The sequence below is a fragment of the Panthera onca genome, chromosome C1 (genome assembly GCF_046562875.1).
Source record: "Panthera onca isolate mPanOnc1 chromosome C1, mPanOnc1 haplotype 2, whole genome shotgun sequence".
NCBI lineage: Eukaryota > Metazoa > Chordata > Mammalia > Carnivora > Felidae > Panthera > Panthera onca.
In genome coordinates, this window is record NC_138346.1 from 148,699,804 (window position 1) to 148,721,756 (window position 21,953).

Sequence of the window (21,953 nt, forward strand, 5' to 3'; positions counted from 1 at the left end):
TTTTGATTCTTATTAGTTATGGGACACATTTCCTGCTTGTTGGCATGTCTGTTAATTTTTTATTATATACTGTGTGATGTAGAGAATCAGTATATGTTTTCTTCTAGCAGTAGTTAATTATTGGTGAATCATCTTGATTCTGTGGAGACTTGGTTTTAGGCTTTGTGAGAGCAGATCTATTTCAGTTTTGCTCTTGTTCTACAGCATAACTCTTAGTCTGGGGACGTGGTCCTTATCCCTAATGTGGTCCTCCTGGAGTTTCAATGAAAACACAAGGTTCTTACCAACCCTCTGTAACTTGAGTAAACTTTTTTCTCCCTAGTACTGGGCAGTTACTGAAATCTATGTTTAACTCTTTTAGCCTCCAAGCTCTTGTTTTCTATTAGATTCCTTTGCAGCTTAGGACTCACCTAAGGATTTTGAGGGTACAGATTTGAGAGCTTCCCCTTGTAATTGCTTCCTTTTGGGGAATTTCTCCCTCAATTTCCAACTGCTTTGGCAACCCAGAACTCTTACCTCAGCTTGTCAATCCAGTAAGACTGCCACTTTCTGCTTGGGCTCTATCCAGATGCTGTGAGCAAACTGGGAATGCCTTCAGAGGGAAAAGCTAGTTAAATATGGGTCTCACCTAGAATTCTTCCCTTTTTTCAAGGGTTTCTACCAGTTTCTACCTACTTTTTTTTTTCTTTTTTGGTGTCTAATACCTTCAACAAGTTATGATATATATATATAGATAGAAGGATAGATAGATAGATAGATAGATAGATAGATAGATAGAATTATACCTGTTAGCAAGAGGATTCATTTCATATGAACAACCCTGCCATTAGTGCAATTGGATTTGTCACATTAAGTTTTAAGTGAATGCTATTTTTCAGGATCAACTCTTCTATGAATCATTATATTATAGCAGAGGGCAAATCCTAAAGCAAATAAAGTAACTTTTTTTTGGAAGGCTTTCTGATACTAACATGCATGTGTAAATTATATTTGGGGGGCAGTCAACAGTGCATACATAAATAGCAATCTGCTCAGGGCATAGACTCTATTAACTCATCCCCTAGAAATTTTCTACCTCCTACTTCTCTCTTACTTCCATTCAGATTTAAACTTCTTTTGCTATCTTTCTTTTAAGAGTAGAGAAAAAAATAGAGGGGATATTCTCAGTTTCCAAAACAAATTTCTATTTATTGAATAACAACAACCATACTGGCATTGGAAGATAATAATAATATCTACCTAGTCTTCTCTTCCCCCTCCAGATAACTGACTGGCTCACATTTTTCCTCCTCTTACGATCTCAGATCAAATCTTCAATGATGTCACTATTCATGTGGTAGTTCACCAGTGACCACAATTCCTCATACTCCTTGGCTCAACTCTTGTCTGTTTTATTTCCCACCATTTGGTCAAGATCAATGTCACATCCTTTTTAGTGGCTCTATTCTATTGATGATTGCTGCGATCTCTAAATCAATATTTTACCACATTTATTATATCTTTCTTGTTGTCTAATGCCTCATTCCCTCATAACTACTGAACATTTTTGCTTTACCTGCTTTATGAGATCACCCTTTCTACCCTGCTACAATGCATTTCAGCTACTCATGTTAACATCTTTAATCTATTTTGTTTTGCCTCTTTCACTAATTTTGGGATTTAAGTCCATTTATTGACTCCTGTACACACAAGATGGAAAAATAAACAAATCCGGTTCCTCAAAACTAGACTCGTTCTCTTGTTAACTGCTCTTAAAAGAGTTAAATATTTCTAGGCATAATCCTCACGATCTTCCCACACCTTCTTAAATACAGAGTAAAGGAGTAATATAAGAATGGGGCTCTACTCCTATATACCTCTGCTGCTAATCTGCACAGTGCTCTCTTAACCCTTTATTTTCCTATCTGTAAAATGAGGAAAACACTTAAAGACTTAAAACCCACCATGCCCTATCTCAGCATTCTATATTTCCAGCTCATGGAAGCTACGGAGAAGAAAATCCCAGACTAGCAAGCATGATGGCAATAGAGGAAGAAGGGACTGACTGCCAAGTGGGGACTTGAAGTCTGCATCTGGAAAACTTTAGGCACTACGAGATTTAGAACATTAACAGGTCACACGTGGGATGTAGTATGAACTGCAAGGAGGCAGCCTGGGTGAGAGATTTTCTGGCCATTTTACCCCTCAGCACTGCTTTGAGTCTCCGACTCAGGCTTTATGTGTTCTTTCTCTTTCTTCTTGTCCCAGTTACCCAGTTTTCTCCCCCCTTCTCCAGAACTTAATCTAATTTTCACTCTTAATTGGACCTGGTTATAAAATAGATCTATTCCACTTTATTGTTTGTATTTATTCAATAAATTTTTAAAGTTCTTTAATATACAAAGCAAATGATTCTACTGCTCAATAATCTTAAAACCATAAGGATATTAAAATTAGATGAAAGAAGATTTTTATTTCCTTGTGACCTGTGTTTCTATTCACCTCTGACCCCCATAGGTAAATAACCTTTGATGGAGAAAGGATTCCTAGAGTCTTCTTTATTTATTTATTTTTAAATGTTTATTTATTTTGAGAGAAAGAGAGAGAGTGAGAGAGGGGCAGAGAGAGAAGGAGAGAGAGAATCTGAAGCAGGCTGTACTCTCAGTGTAGAGCCTGATGTGGGGCTCGAACTCACAAACCGTGAAATTATGGCTTGAGCTGTAGTCAGGTGCTTAAACAAGTGAGCTACCCAGGTGCCCCTGTAGAGTCTTCTTTAAACAAAAGATAGAATCAGTTAATCATTTCTAAAGGTCAGTATGTCCCCTCCCCACCCCCCCCCCCCCCCCGCCCCATGGCTTCTTCTTTGGTTGAACTCAGATAAAACTGTGTAGACCATGTATGTGTTAAAATAAGCTCAGAACTATGTCTCCTTCTTTACTTAAAGCCTTATGAGAGCTATAACCATTTTTTTTTTATTAAATAACACCCAAGGCAATAACTTGGAAAGCTGCTTTGATGAGAATAGAAACTTATACGCAATAAATTCAATAGACCTCTGTTATCAAATCTCTGTCAGGGGACAAGGATAATATCCACATGTTAATGTTAACTCTTACAGTGAACAAAGATATATCTGAGCATTAGCAGTGGGATTTGATCTTAGTATAGTTAACCAAATGGCAAGAAGTGAAGAACTTTACAACAGGGGCTTCATATATAAAATGCAGCGTGATCTTTAGTCATAAATAAGCAACCTGTTCTGAAAAGATAAGGAATGAAAAATTAATCAAAGTAACTGAACAATTGCTTCATATAGACAGTTATACCAAACTCCTTTTCTCTACTTGGGGCTATTTTTCCTCTACAATAAAACAAGCTTTTCTTGATTCTTTAGTTCAACTTTGCCCTTGCCTTTGCTTTTAAAGACATTACCTTGGTGACTAATTTTTATTATTTTGTCCATAGCCAAAGCTTAAGAGTTTCCTAATTTCCTTCAAAAATGAGTGTTATAAAATATTTTTTGGTGTCTGTTTAGCATATAAAAATCTGACCTGTATTATACAAAAACTCAAAGCATTTTTAATAGTTCTGATGTCAATTTGACTTTATTGGTATGTTTTTATAAAGTGCAAAGGCCATGGATCTTATATCTAAGAAGGAAGGCACTCTATACATTTGTTTATATTAATTTTGTTCCATTCTCTTTCTCGTCTGCTCTCTTTTTCCTGTTTAAAATATAATGTGTTACAGCTATAGTGAGGCAAATGATTCCTATTGAACTCACTGCTGTCAAAACTCCTTTCAATATAAGATGGTCTCTGGCAAGTACAGGAGCAGAATTTGGGGGAATAAACAGAGATACCTGGGCAATGTTAGATACAGCAGACTTTAAGGAGTTCTTATCTATTGCTCGTATTGCCACATAAATTCTGTGGCTTTCTTGTGTCTCTCCATCAGGTTGATGGTCAGGTCCATTTGTGAAAAGCTTTGGTGAGAATGTAAATATCTCCTTGGTGCCAGCTTGCTGAGGACTTAGTAGCTTTGATATATTCACTAGAATGGCATTGTTAAAGTCATCTTGAATTTTCTGTAAGCTTTGACTCATTCTTATTTCATAGCTGTTAGCTGAAATTAAAAAATATAAATAGAAAGGTTAAGTCACTTGGGTAAGTTATCTAGCTTATTATAAATGACTAACGAGAATAGCAACAAAAAGTCAAAATACCTAGAAATAAACGTAACAAAAAATTGCGTATGAACAAAACTTTAAAACACTATATAAGAACTCATATTGAAACCTAAGCAAGAGGAAAAGCTTATTATGTTTTTTGAATAGGAAGATTCAACATAATAAAGATGTTATTTTTCCCTAAGTTATTTTGTAAATTTTACATGATTCTATTGAAATTGCTTCTAGTTTCCATTTTAACAAGCTTATTGTAAAACTTGAACAGAAAATAAATAATCTGGGTTGGCCATATAAAGTCTAAAAAATAGCAGTGTGGAAGGACTAAACCTATATGATATAAAAACACTATAATATTTCTATAACTAAAGCCTACAGTTCTGGTACATGAATAAACTAATATCTAAAAGTAGGCCAAAATACAACCAGGAATTTAGCATATGATAGACACAGAATTCAAATTTATGGGGCGGGGGAATACAAATTTCTTGATAAATGGTGTTGTGACAGTTGGGTACAATTTTGTAAAAAAAATAAAATTGGATCCATATCACAAACCTTTTTTTCAGGATAAACTCCATAATTATCAAAAAGTTGGGAGTAAAAAATAAAAATATTAAGTATTTAGTAGGAAACAATAGGTAAATTCCAGTATGGTCTCGAAGTAGGAAAGGCCTTTATAATTAAAACTCAAAATTCAGTATCCATAAACAAGAAATTGATAAATTTGAATACATAAAATGAAAAACTTCTACATGGGGAATATCCTCTTAAGAAAAATATAAGCATAAATGTTAAGTGACAAAAGTATATGTTACTTAAGTCAACGGTAAAAGTTTAATTCTGAGTTCTGGTAATGGCTAAGTGGCTTCTATTAGACTAACTCTCCAGCAGATAGTGGGTATGAACTCTGAAGAAAGCAAAAAACAGAACAACGACACAAAGCCATTGAAGCACTGGATTCAGATAAAAATAGGCAGAAACAAGAGGAGTTACAATCTGTAAAAAAGAAAAAAAAGGAAACCAGAGTAGGAATGATCCATGTTTATGCAGCTTTTCCTCTGAAGGCACTTCCCTCTCCTGTACAGATAGCTGGATCTGAAAGCTACCTTCTGGATCTGGAAATCAGAGGACAGAGGAAGAGATTACCAGAAGGGCTAAAAATTGAAGGAGCTAGAGAAGGACCAGCCCCAACTCTATATACTTTTTTCAAGTCATCGGGAGACGTCCAATTATTCATGTATGGGTGAAACATTAAGAACTCAAGAGACAAATAATAGCTAGAAGGCTGAAAAACTGAGCAGAGTTTTATATAGATATATAGGTATAGATATAGATTTTGGAGTGTGAGTGTTGCCAAGTTAGAGGAAGTTATTAGCCCTTAAATATCCATTAAACACTGGAAGAGCCATGCTTTAAGAATAGAGATTGTGTGTGTGTGTGTGTGTGGGGGGGTGCCTGTGGCTCAGTTTTAAGCATCCCACTGGCCTATGTCACGATTTCGCCATTCCCAAGTTCAAGCCCCGCATTGGGCTCTGAGCCTGGATCCTGTTTCAGATTCTGTGTCTCCCTCTCTCTGCCTCCTTCTCCACTCACCCTCTGTCTATTTCTCTCAGAAATAAACATTAAAAAAAATAGGAGATTAAGAGTGGATTGGATGCAACAGAAAATAATCAGTAAGCTTGAAGACAAGTGCATAGAAATCAAACTGTAGCACTCAGGAAAAAAAGAGAAAAACCAAACATAATCTCAATGATCTTTGTGACCCACTGTCCTATCCATTTAGTGTCGGTATTGTTTGTTATGTTATGTTATGTTATGTTATGTTATGTTATGTTATGTTAATATTATCCAAGAAAGAAAGAAGAAAAAGAATAGAACAAAATTTTTTTGAAGATATAATAGCTGAAAATATTCTAAATCTGGTCAGAAAGAATATTCCACAGATCCAGGAAACTCAGCAATCCCCAAAAAGAATATATATGGGAAAAACACACTGAGACACATCATGGTCAGTCTATTGAACACCAAAGATAAAAATAATTTAAAATAGTCAAAGGGAAAAAAGACTTTACACTTAGGAACATAATAGTAAGAATGATAGTCGCCTTCTCATAAGAAAAAAATTGAAAATAAGACAATGAAGTGACCTATTTAAGTACTGAAAGAAAAATCTATTGCCCAAGAATCCTATATCTAGTGAAAATGTACTTTAAAAAATTAAGGTGAAATAAACACATTTTCATATAAATGAGTCCTGAGAGAATTTCAGTCAAAGACCTGAGCAACAAGGGAAATGATGCTGGATAAAAATTCAGACCTACAGCAAGGAAGACGACTAGAAATGCTGACAATCTGGGTGACTAAAAAGGGTCAATTTCTCTCTTTAAAATTTCTTAAAAGTACAAGTGATTGTTTATAACAAAAACCATACCAATGCATTGTGGGCTTTATAAAAATGTAGACATACGATAAATGCCAGCGAGACCGCAAAAGATGACAGAAGGGTACACGGAATTATATTTTTGAAAGATTCTCACATTATATGTGAAATGGTAAACATTAATTCAAGGCAAACTGTGCTAAGTTAAGAAAACTGCATGTTATAGAACAGCCAAATTTGGAGTAGCTGAGGGCAGAAATTTAATTGTTTTGATGTTCCTTATATTATTTTGAGTTTTCAAACTGGAGTAAGATACACATAACATAAAATTTATCATCTTAACCATTTTTTTATGTGTACAGGTCAGTACGTTTTTATGTGTTACATTCATATTGCTGTGCTGTTTTGATTTTCAACCCATGTGAATGTATTACCAATTCAAAAATAAAATTAATAACAAAGAATCACTAGATGCAAAAAAGGAAACCACCTATAGTACTAACACTCTAATAAGATCATAATTCTTATCTGAAATGGCTAAAAATACATTTAACAATGGACAAAGCAGCTCCAAACAAAGATTTTGTTCTAAGGAATGAAAACCATAGGACATTCCAAGTTTTAATTAAAAAATGAAAATTTTCTGATGGCTGTTTTGAACAGTTTCCAAATCTATACTACTTTTTAATAATGAGACTATTTCTATTTCCTGGATAGTAATTAAAGGAAAGCACCCTTAGAGAAGGTTGTAAAAAGAAAATAGCCTCTATATTCAAATTTATCAATCAGCCAATTCCCTCTGGGAGCTGAGTTGGAGCACTGGAGCTGAGTTGCTCCCTGCTGCAGTTCAAATACAGGGGGACAGACATGGATAAGAAGCGAGGCTGACCATCTACTCCACACTCACAGTGGAACATGTCCATTGTTCCTATGTCTGTGGTTCTCTATGGAGAAAGCTCTCCATGAGGTTCTCCCAGAGTCTTCTCCTGGATAATGAAACAAGTAATATTTCATAAGCCTTAGCATTTACAAAGATTGTCCACATGTACAGCCCCCCTCTGTGAAATTTAAAATAAAAAGATGGGGAGTCGGAGGTTAAATGTGGTGACATGGTCAACAGTTAGAAAGTTGTATCGCTGGAACCAAATTCTTTCTTCTAACTCCAAATCCCATGCACTTTCTACCATGAGCACCTACTAAACTTTATGCAGGACAGCTGTGAAACTGCAAAGACTGAAAACAAACTCAGCCCATACATTCATGGAGAGGCTCCTTCTGTTTACGGTAGTTGTGTTGCCCCTGTCGCTGTGAGAAAGAGAAATCAGGCCTTTTCTGCATCTTTGACCTCTTAGGTATGTATCTCTCTGGGTTTCATCTCTAACTCTGCTTTAACAGTATATTTTAGCCAATGAAAGTAGTTCTATGGCCTTGGGCAAGACACAAACTCTCACGTTCATTCCCTTACGTTTGAAACAAGAAGGTCAGATTAGCTTGTCTTTAAGGTCCCTTCTGTCTCCAAAATGTTACAAATGCTGGTATTTCCTAAGCAATTAATATGGACAAGGCACTATTTTAATCCCTCTTTGTGTTTTACTTCATTCAATTCTCAGCAATGCTCTGAGGTAGCTATTCTTACTATCTACTTTTGCAGATTAAAAATCAGAAAGTGAGAGAAATTAAGTAACTTGTCTCAGGTTACACAAGTAAAACATGCTGTGTCTGATTCTAGAACCCAGTACCTTAACACTATGCTACGCAGCCTCCCACTAGACTACACTCCTTCCTATTTCTTATTTCCCAGTAATTGTTCTTTTCCAGTTACTGAGGCTTATATCTTCATTAGCACCTTTACCAATAAATTCTTAGTATGGAAAGCTCTGGGCTTAGACTGAGGACAGAGGAAGTTGAAGACTTGGTCCCATCTTTAGGGAGCTCTCTCTTCACTAGTGAGAACAATTCCTACTACCTCTCTTCATTTGACATCCAAGCTATCCCCTAAGGATTGTTTTAGGTTTCTTCTACTAAGTGTTCTTCCAGCTCGGAAGCATAACTGAGGGTTAGGGGAGGGTATAATGGGAAGAACAGTTGCTGTCACTGCAGCTTCCTCAGAAACAGTACATTTTTAACAATTTTTAAAGACAATGTGTTCAACAATGGTTATATAAGAACATGATGAAAAGATGTCTGAGGAAGAGTGTGCAGGTCAGGCTGTTAGGCATGTAGGGAATATAGTGCAGGGAAGTAGGCACAAGATTGGTGCTTTTTTTGTTGTCCAAAGGCTCTGCCCAGGCTCCTGGGATAAGAACCTGGCCTCTCCAAACCGTACAGATGGCATGGTGTTAAACTGTGTTTTTGACTATTTTTTCCCCTTAATATAGGATTATAAATTCTTGGGAGTGCAATGACCATCTTAAATTATGTTTATATAATGTTTAGCACTGTGCTGAGTATTAATAGTTACTTAGTAAATATATTTTGACTTCAATTTCTGGAAAGATATACAAAAGAAATTAACTTTATAGCAGAGATATGTCACATGCTTGGTGCTGAATTTTAACAAGTATTTTACCCCAGACTTATAATGAAAACCCAAGGAAGTAACCCGTTTCCATAACGCCTAGCCTGTATACATTCCCAGACATAATGGTGATCTGCTAATGTTTTATTTATAACGTGTAATTGGTCATCGTTTTTAGGACATTGTGTATGGTGAAGAATGGGCACCTGGATATACACTGATATGCTTGTGCATATATTAGATATTCCTTTACTGCTAACAACGTTTTTAAGAATAGTCACATTTTTTATCATTGCTAACCAGAGACATACCCCCATTATTTCTAACTCTGGTCATAGACGTGAAGACAACGCCTTTCCAGACAATAATTTGGGGGGGGGGGAGTCAATAAAAGCACATGTTTATGAATTAAATAGGAATCTACTTGCTAGTTGGTCTATTCAGTACTAATTGGTCAATTTTGCCATTGCTGAGCCACCGAATCCGCTATGACGGAGTGATTTCAGCAACTTAATACACATCCAGCCATCTCCCAACATATCTTTTGTGGTTTATGGTTTTGACATCATAATAGCCAGATCTGCTTCAGTCATCCCTCTCATCAGTGAGGTTATGTGGAGATCTCTCTATTCCCTTGATTAATGCCCTTTGTGATACCAATTCTAACACCCCATATGGTTGTATTTCTTCTTTCCAAGCCATTAATAACCACCAATACCACACACTTTCTTTCCATTCTTTTAAAAAAATGTTTAAAGGTTTTTAAAATTTATTTTTGAGAGAGAGACAGACAGAGCACAAGTAGGGGACAGGCAGAGAGAGATACACACAGAATCTGAAGCAGGCTTCAGGCTCTGAGATATCACAGAGCTCAATGCAAGGCTTGAACTCATGAACTGCAAGACCATGACCTGAGCCAAAGTGGGATGCTCAACCGACTGAGCCACCCGGGCACCCCTCTCTCTACTCTTTTAATTTAGTGGTGTAGTTGAAACTCCTGGGGCACCGGAAGAACAGTTCCCAGTAGGGATGGGAATTTGAGCTTTTGCCTCATGTAGCACACTGCATTTCTGAGGCAGTGAGGAAAGAGTGAGGACACTAGGTGGCAGGCACCACTCTTACCTTTAAATACAGATGGGAGTGTTTATGGCTACAGAAGACAACAGCAATGCAAACGAGGAGCCCAGGAAACTTGGCATACTTTCTCTTCCCTTTCTGATTTTTATGTGTCACTTCATTTATTATTTATGATAACTTATGAAATAAATATTTGTAGTCCTATTTTCCATATAAGGAAACTGAGGCCAATAGAGGTTAAGCAACTTGCCAAAGATCAAACAGCTAGACTTAAAGCCACAGAAGGAAGAATTTTTTTCCTGAGATGTGAGTTACAGCTTTTTCCTTTATACAAGGGGCATATCCATCCCAGAGTTTCAATCATTTCATATCTCCAATCTTTAAATTAATTGAATTCTTAATTCAGAATATATTTTACTTCCTTCTCCTCTGGCAAGAAGAGACAGAGTTTGATAAAAGAATTAGAAGACAAAGCTACAATATTGATGTTCCTCAGTAGCACAGAATTATTTGTAATTGAGATGCTTTCTGGTGAATGTAGTAAATGGACAGAAAATTTTAAGCCAAAAAACAATGGCCCAAGTTGGAAGCAAGACTGGCAAAGGCCCAAGGTGTTTACTGTTATTGACTGATAATGACAAAAACCTTTCAATAGAGAATGTTGGTTCCTATAGGAATCTCAATCAGAGGCAACAGGAAATAAACCATTTAATGTGTAATCAATGATAACCATGTTTTGGTGATGGCAAAGATGTTTAGAAAGGCGATTCTTGCAGAAAAGTTATTATGTTGAGTTGCTATGAGGGTCAAGGAATGATGATGGAAGCCTGAAGGCTGGCGTAGGCCTTAGAAAAAGGAAAGTTAAGAAAGAAGTTCATCAATGCCCATCCAAACAAGGCTAGGAAAGGCCAAATAAGGGATCTGGTTCTAGTTTCCCTGATGAAAGTGAGGTTCAGAAATGGGGGCAGAAAATGCACCAAGTTTTGCATAACTTATGGGAATTATTCCCCTAACCTTGACTTGTAAATCTTCGAATTCATTATTCACTATCTAATCTTCAGAAAACTAAATAACTCCAGTATTTGGAAGTCCATGCTCTGTAATGCAGGACCCATTTCTGTTGACTAGACTACTCTTGCATATGGTATTTATGTTTCCAATCAAGAGTTCTAGATGATGAGTGTCAGTTAGTTTACCAGAGCCTTCTCAATTCTGGGGAGCTGACAAGCTCTTGTCCCTAGACTCTCGTTCCATGTAATGTCTTATGAACAACTCAGAGCTTTTCATAACAACTCTCTGCAGTTCTGTCAGCTCTAAGCCCCCAAAGCATTTTTACCCAACTAACCCCTGGCATAGTTATTAGAAATTCTACCTTGTAGAGAAACAGATAGTGAAACCAAGAAGCCTACCCTGGCCCTGATCATAGTCTTCTCCAGGTGCTGTCCATGATAAAGTCACCTCCTCTTCCACTTTTACAGCTTCCAGGTCAATAATTTTGCATGGTGGAAACACGTCAGGATGGGGGTCAGCCGGAACTCCTAGCACGGAAAAGGAGCCCCCTGAACTTACTCGGCTAAAGCCCCACTTTTGCTCCTCCTCATGCCTGCCCACTGATTTTCTTGGGGCATTCATCTGAATGTTACCTGTGACCATGAAAAGAATGGCCAAAACAACAAATTAGAATCTCCTGAATAGCTTGGTTTTGAGAGATTATTGAGAGACATTTTAAAACCTTTTTTTCTTTAAAAAAAACAAAACAAAAAAAAAAAAAAAACCTTTTTTTCTTTAATACATCTTTAGAATAACTGAGTTTATTTATTCTATAATTCATTCATTCATCCATCCATCCATCCATCCATCCACCCATCCTTCCATTCACTAAATAAGTATATTGAGGGTATATGCTCTGCCAGTAATCACAGACAAAACAGTATCTCAAAACTATAAAACAGAATTTATAGTCATACTAATACAACCATGTTTATAACTTGTGATAAATGTAGGAAGGAAAAAAGGCAGGGTGCTGTGAAGAAAAATAACACAGGTATGTAATTTATAGTGTTATCAAGGAAGTAACATTTAAAAGTATCATAAAGGGTGAGTAGGAGTCAGTCAGGCAAAGAGCGGAGGTAATAATATCTTAGGCAAAGGGAACAGGTTGTGTAAAACTCTGAGGTACTAAAGAGCTTTGCAAATAAGAAAAAATTAAAGCAAGGAGGAGAATAGTTTGAGATAAGACAGGAGAGAGAAGCTCACGTAGGCAGGCCACTGTAATGATTTTAGAGTTTAACTGTGGGGAAGCAAGGCAGTGACATGGTCACATTTACTCTCTAACAGGTTACTCTAGCTGCCTTCATTGGAGAATGGGTTCTAATGCAACAATCAGCGGGCCCTTTAGATAGCCACTACAATAGTCCAGACGGGGAGGATGGCAGGTTGGGCTGGGTGACAGCAGTGGGGAGGAGGGCAGAAGTAGGCAGTTTGAGATGTAATTAGGAGATAAATCAATAAAAGCTGGTGCTGGATTTGAATATGGAGTCGTACAGGAAAGGAAGTTGGTGGAAAAAAGAAAAAGAAAAAGAAACAGCTCCCAGGTTTCTAAAATATGCAACTTCAGAGGAAAAGCAGGCTAAAGAGAAGGAGATTAAACATGTAAGTTACAAGGTTTGTGATTCCTCTAAAACATCTAATTAAAGATGACAAGGAGCCAGTTAGATATGTATTTTAAGCTCAAAAAAGAGGTTTTATCTAGATTTAATAATTTTGAACTTGTGAATTTGGAAGATATAGGCATATAGATATTATTAAAGCCATATGGATTAATGAAGTTACCTAATAAAAATGTCAACTATAGTGTTAAATAGCATTTATTGACTGCCTGGCTCACTACGTGCCAAGTACTTATTTAAGTACCTTGTGTGGATCGACTATTAAATTTTCCTATCACCACTACAAGGAGGGTACAATTATTACCCCTCTTTTTCAAGATGATGAAACAGAAGTACACAGAAACTAAGTAACTTGCCCCAAATCACAAAGCTAGTAAATGGAGGAGCGAGGTTCCAAACCCAGGCAGTGTGGCTACAGGTGATAGGGTAAGAAGGTTAGGCCTGAGCTCTGAAAATTGCCAACAGTTAGAGGCTTGGTAGAAAAGGAGGAACTGGGAAAGGAGCCCAACAAAAAAATTCCAGAGAATAAGAGGTGATCATAGAAACCAGTATATGACGAAGGAGAAATCAGTCAGCTGTGGCAGACACTGCTAAGGTCAGATAAAATGAGGACTGAAATGCGTTCGTTGGCTTTAACAGCAGTGCGGCCGTTGGTGGCTGGGGCCAGAGCACTTCCAGTGGAGTGATTTGGGTGGAAGTCAGACTGCGATGAATAGAAAGTGGTAAATTAAAGGTGAGAAAGTGCAGATGGCAGGATTAGACTAATGTCAAGGATGTAGATGACAGGGAGGTAGACAGAATCTGAAGGGAGACCAGTTAAAATAGATGTAATAAATCATGCTTGAATGTGGTTCAGAGGGGCCAGAAGAGTGGGACCGTGCAAAAGTGAGCTCACAAGGCCTCTGGATGGGCAGGCTAGATGGGATCCAGAGCAGAAGCCAGCAGAGACACTGGTCTTTGGAGAGGAGAAGAAGGATGCAGACATTACTGTGTCTGGAGATTTAGTGGTGTGAAAATAGAGCAGCTCCCTTTTTTTAAGTTTATTTATTTACTTTGAGGGACAGAGGGGGCTGAAGGGGCAGAGAGAGAGAGAGGGAGAGAGAGGGAATTAGAAGCAGGCTCCACAGGGCATCAACACGGAGCCCAATGCAGGGCTCGAACTCACGAACCGTGAGATCATGACCTGAGCAGAAATTAAGAGTCAGATGTTTAACCAACTGAGCCACCCAGGTGGCGTGAGCAGCTCCCATTTTTTAACGAGGTGTGTGCTCCAGGTGATCATCTAAAAGTGATGTGATAAATGTTATGTTTGGTAGGAATGCTTAGGGAAACCTACCTTTTTCTTTCTATGCTGCTAAGGGCATCTCCAAGATACACAGATAGAAGCACAGCTGTATATTACTTTTCTAATCTCTATACACTAGATGCTAATATGTGTGTGTATCCTTTAAACTCACAGGTTTCAGAAAGATAGCAGACCAGACAGTAGCCTTCAAGCTCCTCAGTAGGAATGCGGCCTTATTCTACCTGTTCTCCCAAGTTCCTAGTTCCTGTCACCTAGTAAGCCTTCAAAAATGTTTAATGTATAAATGAAAGAGGGAATATTTATTTACAAGTAAGGTATTATAGCTACATATGAAATCATATCTGTGAAGTAAAACCACATTACCTTGCAATTTGATTTACATTGGTTTCAAAGTAACCCAAAATAAATATATGAGAGAGTAAATTATATTTTAGACATCACTAAAATTATCAGGAGATGCAAATTCACTGGAGCACCTTGATTATTTTCTACTTAAAGAACAAAAATATAGAATCATGTGTCCAAATGATTAATTATTGCTGATAAAATACATTAAAATTAAGCAAAAAGATTCTGCAGTTTTGGAAATAAGAATGTTTAAAAATGTTTTCTGAGATTGTTTAAGATGATTATAGCATATTTTTGTTTGTCTGTTATACTTTAACGTTTATTTATTTTTGAGACAGAGAGAGACACAGCATGAATGGGGGAGGGGCAGAGAGAGAGGGAGACACAGAATTGGAAGCAAGCTCCAGGCTCCGAGCCATCAGCCCAGAGCCCCACGCGGGGCTCGAGCTCGCGGAACGCGAGATCGTGACCTGAGCCGAAGTCGGACGCTCAACCGACTGAGCCACCCAGGCGCCCCTGTCTGTTATACTTTAACCACTGCTTCCCTTCAGGAACTATAATAATGGTGTTAAGAAAGGATGTGTATCTTTTACTTATTTGGTGCTTTTATCTTGAAGGAAGACAGGACATTTTCAGGAATAACTCAGTTGTCTGTAACATCCAAATCCATACTTATTCAGGAACTCATTTTTGGTGTGGATCGTCTGGGCCATTTGTTTTTTTCTTTCAACTGCTAATAACTTTTGCCTTTTTTTTTTTTTTTTTTTTTTTTTTTTTTTGCCTGAAACCTCTATAAAGGAGATACAGGAGCTGTAACTGAGATAAAACACAATAAATCTCTATCTGTTAGTAATTCTGGTGAAACAGCCACAAGAAAGAGGCCAAACTAATGGCTGCAATGAAGACATAAAAATATCTGTAGGAATTATCTATTACCTTCCTGTTATCCACTATCATGAATCACTGAGAAGTGAAGAGATGGCCAACAAATTATGCATTGACGTAAGCATAAAGAGTTTTGAAATTCCAGCTCTCTCTTTCCGTCACTCCCCCCTCTCTCTCTCTCTAATACACACACACACACACACACACACACACACACACCAGAGATGTATACATTAAACGAGGTTTATTCAAACACCAGTGCTGATGATTCTTACCATTTGCTATGTAACCTGGTACGTATATAGCACGATTCCCGGGAACAGAGTGGGCTAGGCCACTTTTGCTGGAGGAGTAACTGACATGCACTTTCAAGCTGTAGCTACCATTTACAGCAAAGGAGAAAAAGTACCTCGAGTAAATTCCATCATTTTTTATAATATCAGCACCTGCATATATATATATAAAAAAAAGCTCAATGTCAACACTGTCATCATAGTTGATTACTAATATTTAATTAAAATAAATATGCTTTAAAATAAAAAATAGGCTTTACTCCCCTGGTTCTTCCCATTTTAGCTTATACTGTCGTGGTTCTAGTTACTTTTAATATTAAAATCCAGTGGCTCCTTAATTTCTCTCTATGATTCCTAAACCTCTGAAAAATTATTCTCTAAAGGTGAATGGACCCTATTTCAGTGCTAATAAAACATTTAATTATCAACTTTAGAGCTCTCCTTATCGTTATAAATAATACTAGTTTTTCATGGAAACCAAGCATATTCTTTTTGTTTATGAGAGAGACCCTTTTGAGATAAAAGCTATTCTGTTCCTAGGAAATAAATAGAGATGCTCATATACACATTTCATAAAATTGCAAGGGGTTTATGAACATCCTGCAGCCCTCATTGGGGAAAAAAATTCTGGTAGTTGATTAAGTTGTGTGAAATTATTTAATTTTCTCATTACAGGGTACATGGAACTGTTCTAGATTCTAAGGGGCTTGCTGACTTGGAGGTTGACAGGCTTTGTTTCTGTCCACTGTGCTTTGCTTTAGGAGGCATTCTGAAAGCTTGGCCAGTGCTAGGTTTCTTTCCTTTTACGCTGATCCTTAGAGAGCAGTTCATGTCCAAACCAAGTCCATGACTGAATGGGGGAGGCAGGAGGCCTGGGAGAGTTAGACTACAGGGTAGCAGTGGACGGCAGAGCTCAGCCCAAGTGCAAAACACATTCACTCTTCACGTGCAGATGACCACCCTGGGCAAATGGCTTGTCCTATCCTAGAGTCAGTTCATACCACATACTCCACTTTGGACCCTAGCCCTGTATCACCCCTGCAGTGTTCCTGAATCCCCACTGTGGAGGCAGGGCTGCTCCTTAGCATGAGAAAAGTAGGAGTATATTTAATTAAAATACAAAGTGCTAAGCAACTTATTATCATAGTAGGTTTAGAAAATTTTCTTTTTATTTTAGAGAGAGAGGGAGAGGGAGCACAAGTGGAGCAGAGGGGCAGATGGAGAGAGAGAGAGAGAGAGAGAGAGAGAGAGAGAGGGAGAATCTTAAAGCAGTCTCCATGTGTAGTGTAGAGCCCTATGCGGGGCTTGATCCAACGACCCTGGTATCATGACCTGAGCCAAAATCAGGAGTTGGACATTCAACTGACTGAGCCACTCAGGCATCCTGGAAATTTTTTTTTGTCTATTGGAAAGAAATGAAATCTTGGTATTTAGTGGTTTACTGAGGAATCAGGTCTACCTTTGTTAAGAAATGATAAAGGAAAATCTCTCTGCCACAGTTACCACTCCCACCTCCCTTAATCCCTGAGTCAGAAAGAAATGGGAAAGAACACTAGCTCAGGTGTCATGGGACTTGATTTTGAGGTCTGGATCTGCCACTCAGTAGCTGTGAAACAACCTCTCTGAGCCTCAATTTTCTCATCTGTAAAACAGGGACAACTCATCTCACAGGGCTGTTGTGTTGAGTATTTCAGAGTATTCATGAGAAAGTACATTTTAAATTGTAAAGCATTTCATAAGTATACATTTTTATTATTGTTCATTAATTTGGAAGCAGGTAAATACTGCTTCCATTATAAAAAGAAGTGTTAGCTATGTACGTGTGTTTTAAGTATTGGGTTTAAAAAAAAACCCTAAATTTACACTTTGATGCCTAAGCAATACTCTCCATTGTTTCTTTCATTAGAGCATAAATGTAGACAACAAATAAATGAAATGGTTCCAGGGAATAAATACAAAAGTTGTTGAGCTGACGCAGGTGATCTTTCCAAAGAGTACAGGAACTATTCTCCAGGCCAGCCCACAGACTGAAGCAAAGGAGAAGTGTTCTGCAAAGTGCATTTTTGGACTATATACAAAAGCTAAAAGGTGTGGCCATGGATAAGCAATCAGAGCATGAGAAGCTCATTTGGATCCATTCCAACAGGCAAAATGAGAGGACTTCTCTGGTGTCCCTCTGAGATAGACTTGAATTGAAATCTTTCAAAGGAACTTTTGTTTCATAAATGTCATACAAGTTTGCCATGGCAGGATGCTAATGTGTTGCCAAACCTAAGATTCTTGAAAAAGAATGTATCTTTGAAACACCGGAGAGCAGGAGTATGGTTTTATTAGTAGATCAAACACTTGGAGCTGTCAACATAGACTTCGAGGTAAATTCTCATTCTGAGGAAAATTCTTATTCTTTAGGGAAAGAACAGAACAGGAAAGATAAAACAACAAAGGAGTTTGTTTTTAAAAGTCAAAAAGAGTCCAGGTGCTGCTCTTTCCTGGCCTGATGCTGTGCTGTCTGTGATGTATGATGATGAGGCTCTGAACGCCATGTGCAGAATGAGTGCTTGAAGTCGGGTTTTGTTTTCTTTTACTTTGTTTTCCCAGTGGTTGGTAGGAGAATCTGTGGTGTGATTCCACTACGCTTGCTGGCCTGGTGGTCTCATGAGCAAATCGCACATGCAAACACACTGGCTCTGCCCTCCTATCAACCCTGCTATTTGGCTAAAGAATAGTCTAGGGTTATCTCCTGGGTCACAAGTTCCAATTTCCAATTTTCTCTTTATAGCTGGGTCTGAGGAGACTACTACTGCATCTCACTTCGTGGGTTTTCATTTGTTATTTTAATTTTCTGATCCTATTATTTCAGTGACTAATACAGCTGGTGAATCTTAGAGGAATACGGGAATTGCCACAAGGACGTATAAGCCTGTTCTGTGTGACCTCATTGTGTTACCAGTGTCACTGGCCAACCAAAAGCCAAGACCTAGGTGTCAAGCTACTTCCTCCCACCCTTTTGCTCACCCCACAGCCACACCAAGGACCCTCAAGGGGACTCTTCCCAAGTTCACATTCTCTTTCCTTGTGCAGATGTGACCTGCAGCTACTCAGTATGTCAGTGATTCTCTGAGGACTTGAGACCCTCAAAAGATTGGATGAGGGGCACCTGGCTGGCTCAGTCGGTTAAGCATCCAACTTTAGCTCAGGTCATGATCTCGTGGTTTGTGGGTTCGAGCCCCATGTCGTGCTCTGTGCTGTCAGCCTGCTTCAGATCCTGTGTCTCTTTCTCTCTGCCCCTCACCCTCTCTCACACTTTGTCTCTCTCCCTCTCTCTCTCTCAAAAGTAAATAAACATTAAAAAAATTTAAAAGATTGGATGGGAAAAATAATTGAAGGAATTTTACAGATAAGATTAAGATCGATACTGCAGCACCCTGGCACAACACCTCTTGAGAACATGAAAAATGACAAGACATTGCCTGTTACCTGCTCCATCGTCAAAAAGTTTCAGCACAACAGGATCTGCAGTCTCTGGTTCAATTGTAGCCGTTACAGTGGCATTAAGAATGGGATAAATCCCCTTTCTTACATTTGCGTAAATCATCACAGGGTGGGGAAACTGGGGGCTGTCTCTTTCCACAAAGACTTCCACAGTGGCAGGGGGCATGGCTGAGCTGGAGGCGCGAGAGGTCACCGTCACCTTCAAGGCTTGAAGAGAATGGTGGGTATTGTTCAGTGTGTAGGTCCAGAGCCCAGGCTGCAAAACAAAGCTTTTTTGTTTTGTCAAGTGTGAAGAAAAAAAAAAAAAAAAGCATCCCTCAGTTTTAAAGCATGAGCCTAAGCTTCTAGGGTTTTAACTCCTTGTTTTGTTGATGTTGCATTTTTTAAAGGAATTACAAACAAATGTAGGAAAAATGATATCGGTGAGGGTATTACAATTCACCATTTACATGGCTTTCACAGCACAACCCACTTTTATCGTTAGGTAACTCTTCAGGGAATTTTACCATGAACTTATTTGTTGGGAGGACACATTTTGATTCATACTTTTAGAAGATAATGATGAGTGTCCAGCCTGAGGTATTTTGCAAATATTAATTTGAGCCCCTTCACCCAAAAGAAATTTCAATGTTTTTATTCCTTTTCTACAATTGAGAAAATTACAGCAAATTAAGTAAACAATTATGATTTATGTGAACGCCTGGATTTAAAAAGCGATAGCATCCTTCCTTCCCTCCATGTCCCTCAACCCCCACCCCCAATATACAGAAATCTTAAGCAACAAAACCCACATACACTATTAGAGACCAAGAAAAAGAGCAATATTTTTAATAAGTCAGGATCCTACAACGTCTGTGTTAATTTATAGAAATATTGCTAAATACCATTCTAAGAAATTCTAAATACCATTGCTAAGAAATTTATTCTTTGGATGAGATTATACATGAATGTTTTCTTTTTCCTCATTCTTGCTGTTACATCTTATTAAACCCTGGACATAACAGGAGTAATGAAGTAGAGCTTGAGGGAAAAGAGAGAAAGCAAGGGGTTAACTTGTGACTCAGTGTGGAAAGTTAAGGTATCACCACACCCTACCCAGCCTTCTTCACTGGAATTCATGTGCGTGGCCATTTTCTTGTGAAGTCATGATTCGCAATAATTTTTTTTTTTGTAATCATAACATTAGTAATAGACATCTAGCACAGATCTCTGTATCAAAAACTTCTCTTTGGGTGTAATATGTGTTTTGCTACAGGGCCCCTAAGAGGTCAGGCAAAGGGAGCAAAAAGTAGGTAAAGTGTTCTTGGCCCTTGTACAAAGAATATGATGTAAAAAGAACGCGATGAGTCGGGAGAAAAGTAAGGAGGAGCAGAGCAGAGGATGTTTGGCAAGAGGGTTAAGAAATAAGCTTGGGCAACAGTCAGAATGTCAATGGCCTGATACGTAATAGTAACCACATGGATTTTATCCTGAGACCACCAATGAGTTTTGAACAGGAGACAAGGTTTGGTCAGATGTATGCTTCAGAACAATCACCGGGGTAGAGGTGAAACCCAGAGGCAGGGAAGCCACAGCACAGGTTTCCACAGTGACCTGGGAGCAGGAAGGGCCAAAGATGCTAAGGACTGCACTCAGGCAGTGCAAGAGTGGGCCTGAGCCTACTTGGACCCTTTAGTGGTTCCCTTTACCTTTAGGGTTTAGGTTCTTCTTGCCTTTCCTGGCATACAGAGCCCTTGCTGACATAGCTTCTGTTTATGTGTTTAGCCTCATCACTTCCTCTCTTTCCTGCCCCTAAATCTCCACCCTACATGCTGCTGTATAGTTCATCCATGTTGACCTACTCTTCTATGAAGAGTTATCGAATTATAACTCTTTAATTATAATTTAATTATAATAAAATAGAATTATTTTTTCTGAGCCTTTCTATGTGCTCTTTCCTCTGCCCAGAATGTCGTTGACACCTCTGGCCCCTTTATTCTCCATATTTCCGTTTTGATGTTTTTACTTCCAGGAGGCCGTTACCTTCCCCAGAAGTCTGTGCATCCCTCCTGGATGCTCTGAGTACCCTGTTCTTATTCCTATCATGGTGTTTTATTGTAAAGCACCTAGAACAAGATCCATCACACAGCAGATATTCAAAAATGTATGTATTGCATATATTCATGTTATAAATTCTAGCTAGATTTTCCCCCAAGCCTATAGATAACTATGTCTATGTGAACTTTATAAAGAAGAAAGTAAGCAAAAAGAAATTATTTATACTGCATACATATTAATATCTACTGTTGAAGAGAGAAGACTTTGGTATCCATTATTTAAATTTTTAAAAAATTTTAATGTTTATTCATCTTTGAGAGAGAGAAAAAGGGAGAGAGAGAGAGAGAGACAGAGAGGGTGAGCACGAGTGGGGGAGGGGCAGAGAAAGAGGGAGACACAGAATCTGAAGCAGGCTCCAGGCTCTGAGCTGTCAGCACTGAGCCCGATGCAGGGCTTAAACTCACAGACAGTGAGATCAAACCTGAGCCAAACCCGAGTCTGTGAACTCAGGGACCTCAGCCAAAGTCAGACGCTTAATTGACTGAGCCACCCAGGCGCCCCTCCATTATTTAAAGTTTTGAACAAACCTTGTTTTTTTCTCTTAAATTAAAAAAAAATTTTTTTGTTTATTTATTTTTGAGAGAGAGAGAGAGACAGAGTGCAAGAAGGGGAGGGGCAGAGAGGGGGAGACACAGAATAGGCTCCAGGCTCTGAGCTGTCAGCACAGAGCCCGATGCGGGGCTCAAACTCACAAACCATAAGATCATGACCTGAACTGAA

The 21,953-nt window shown here is 38.3% G+C and overlaps 1 protein-coding gene across 11 annotated transcripts in view; it reads right to left on the reverse strand.

Moving 5' to 3' along the window:
- Positions 1 to 2,864: 2,864 nt before the first annotated feature.
- Positions 2,865 to 21,953, reverse strand: part of LOC132670880 (calcium-activated chloride channel regulator 2) — a 65,537-nt gene continuing 46,448 nt past the window's right edge. For 7 of the 11 annotated variants that reach the window (XM_078451721.2, XM_078451723.2, XM_078451722.2 and 4 more), the window contains 4 exons: positions 19,122 to 19,392; positions 15,627 to 15,797; positions 11,553 to 11,786; positions 2,865 to 4,104 (listed from right to left, as the gene is read on the reverse strand). In XM_078451721.2, the coding sequence (XP_078307847.2) occupies positions 3,659 to 4,104; positions 11,553 to 11,786; positions 15,627 to 15,797; positions 19,122 to 19,392 (1,122 nt within the window). In that variant the 3' untranslated portion in view covers positions 2,865 to 3,658. Of the gene's footprint in view, positions 4,105 to 5,189; positions 5,284 to 7,455; positions 7,535 to 11,552; positions 11,787 to 15,626; positions 15,798 to 19,121; positions 19,393 to 21,953 lie in introns of all 11 variants that reach the window. The other 4 variants (XM_078451728.2, XM_078451727.2, XM_078451725.2 and 1 more) reach the window with 4 other exon arrangements.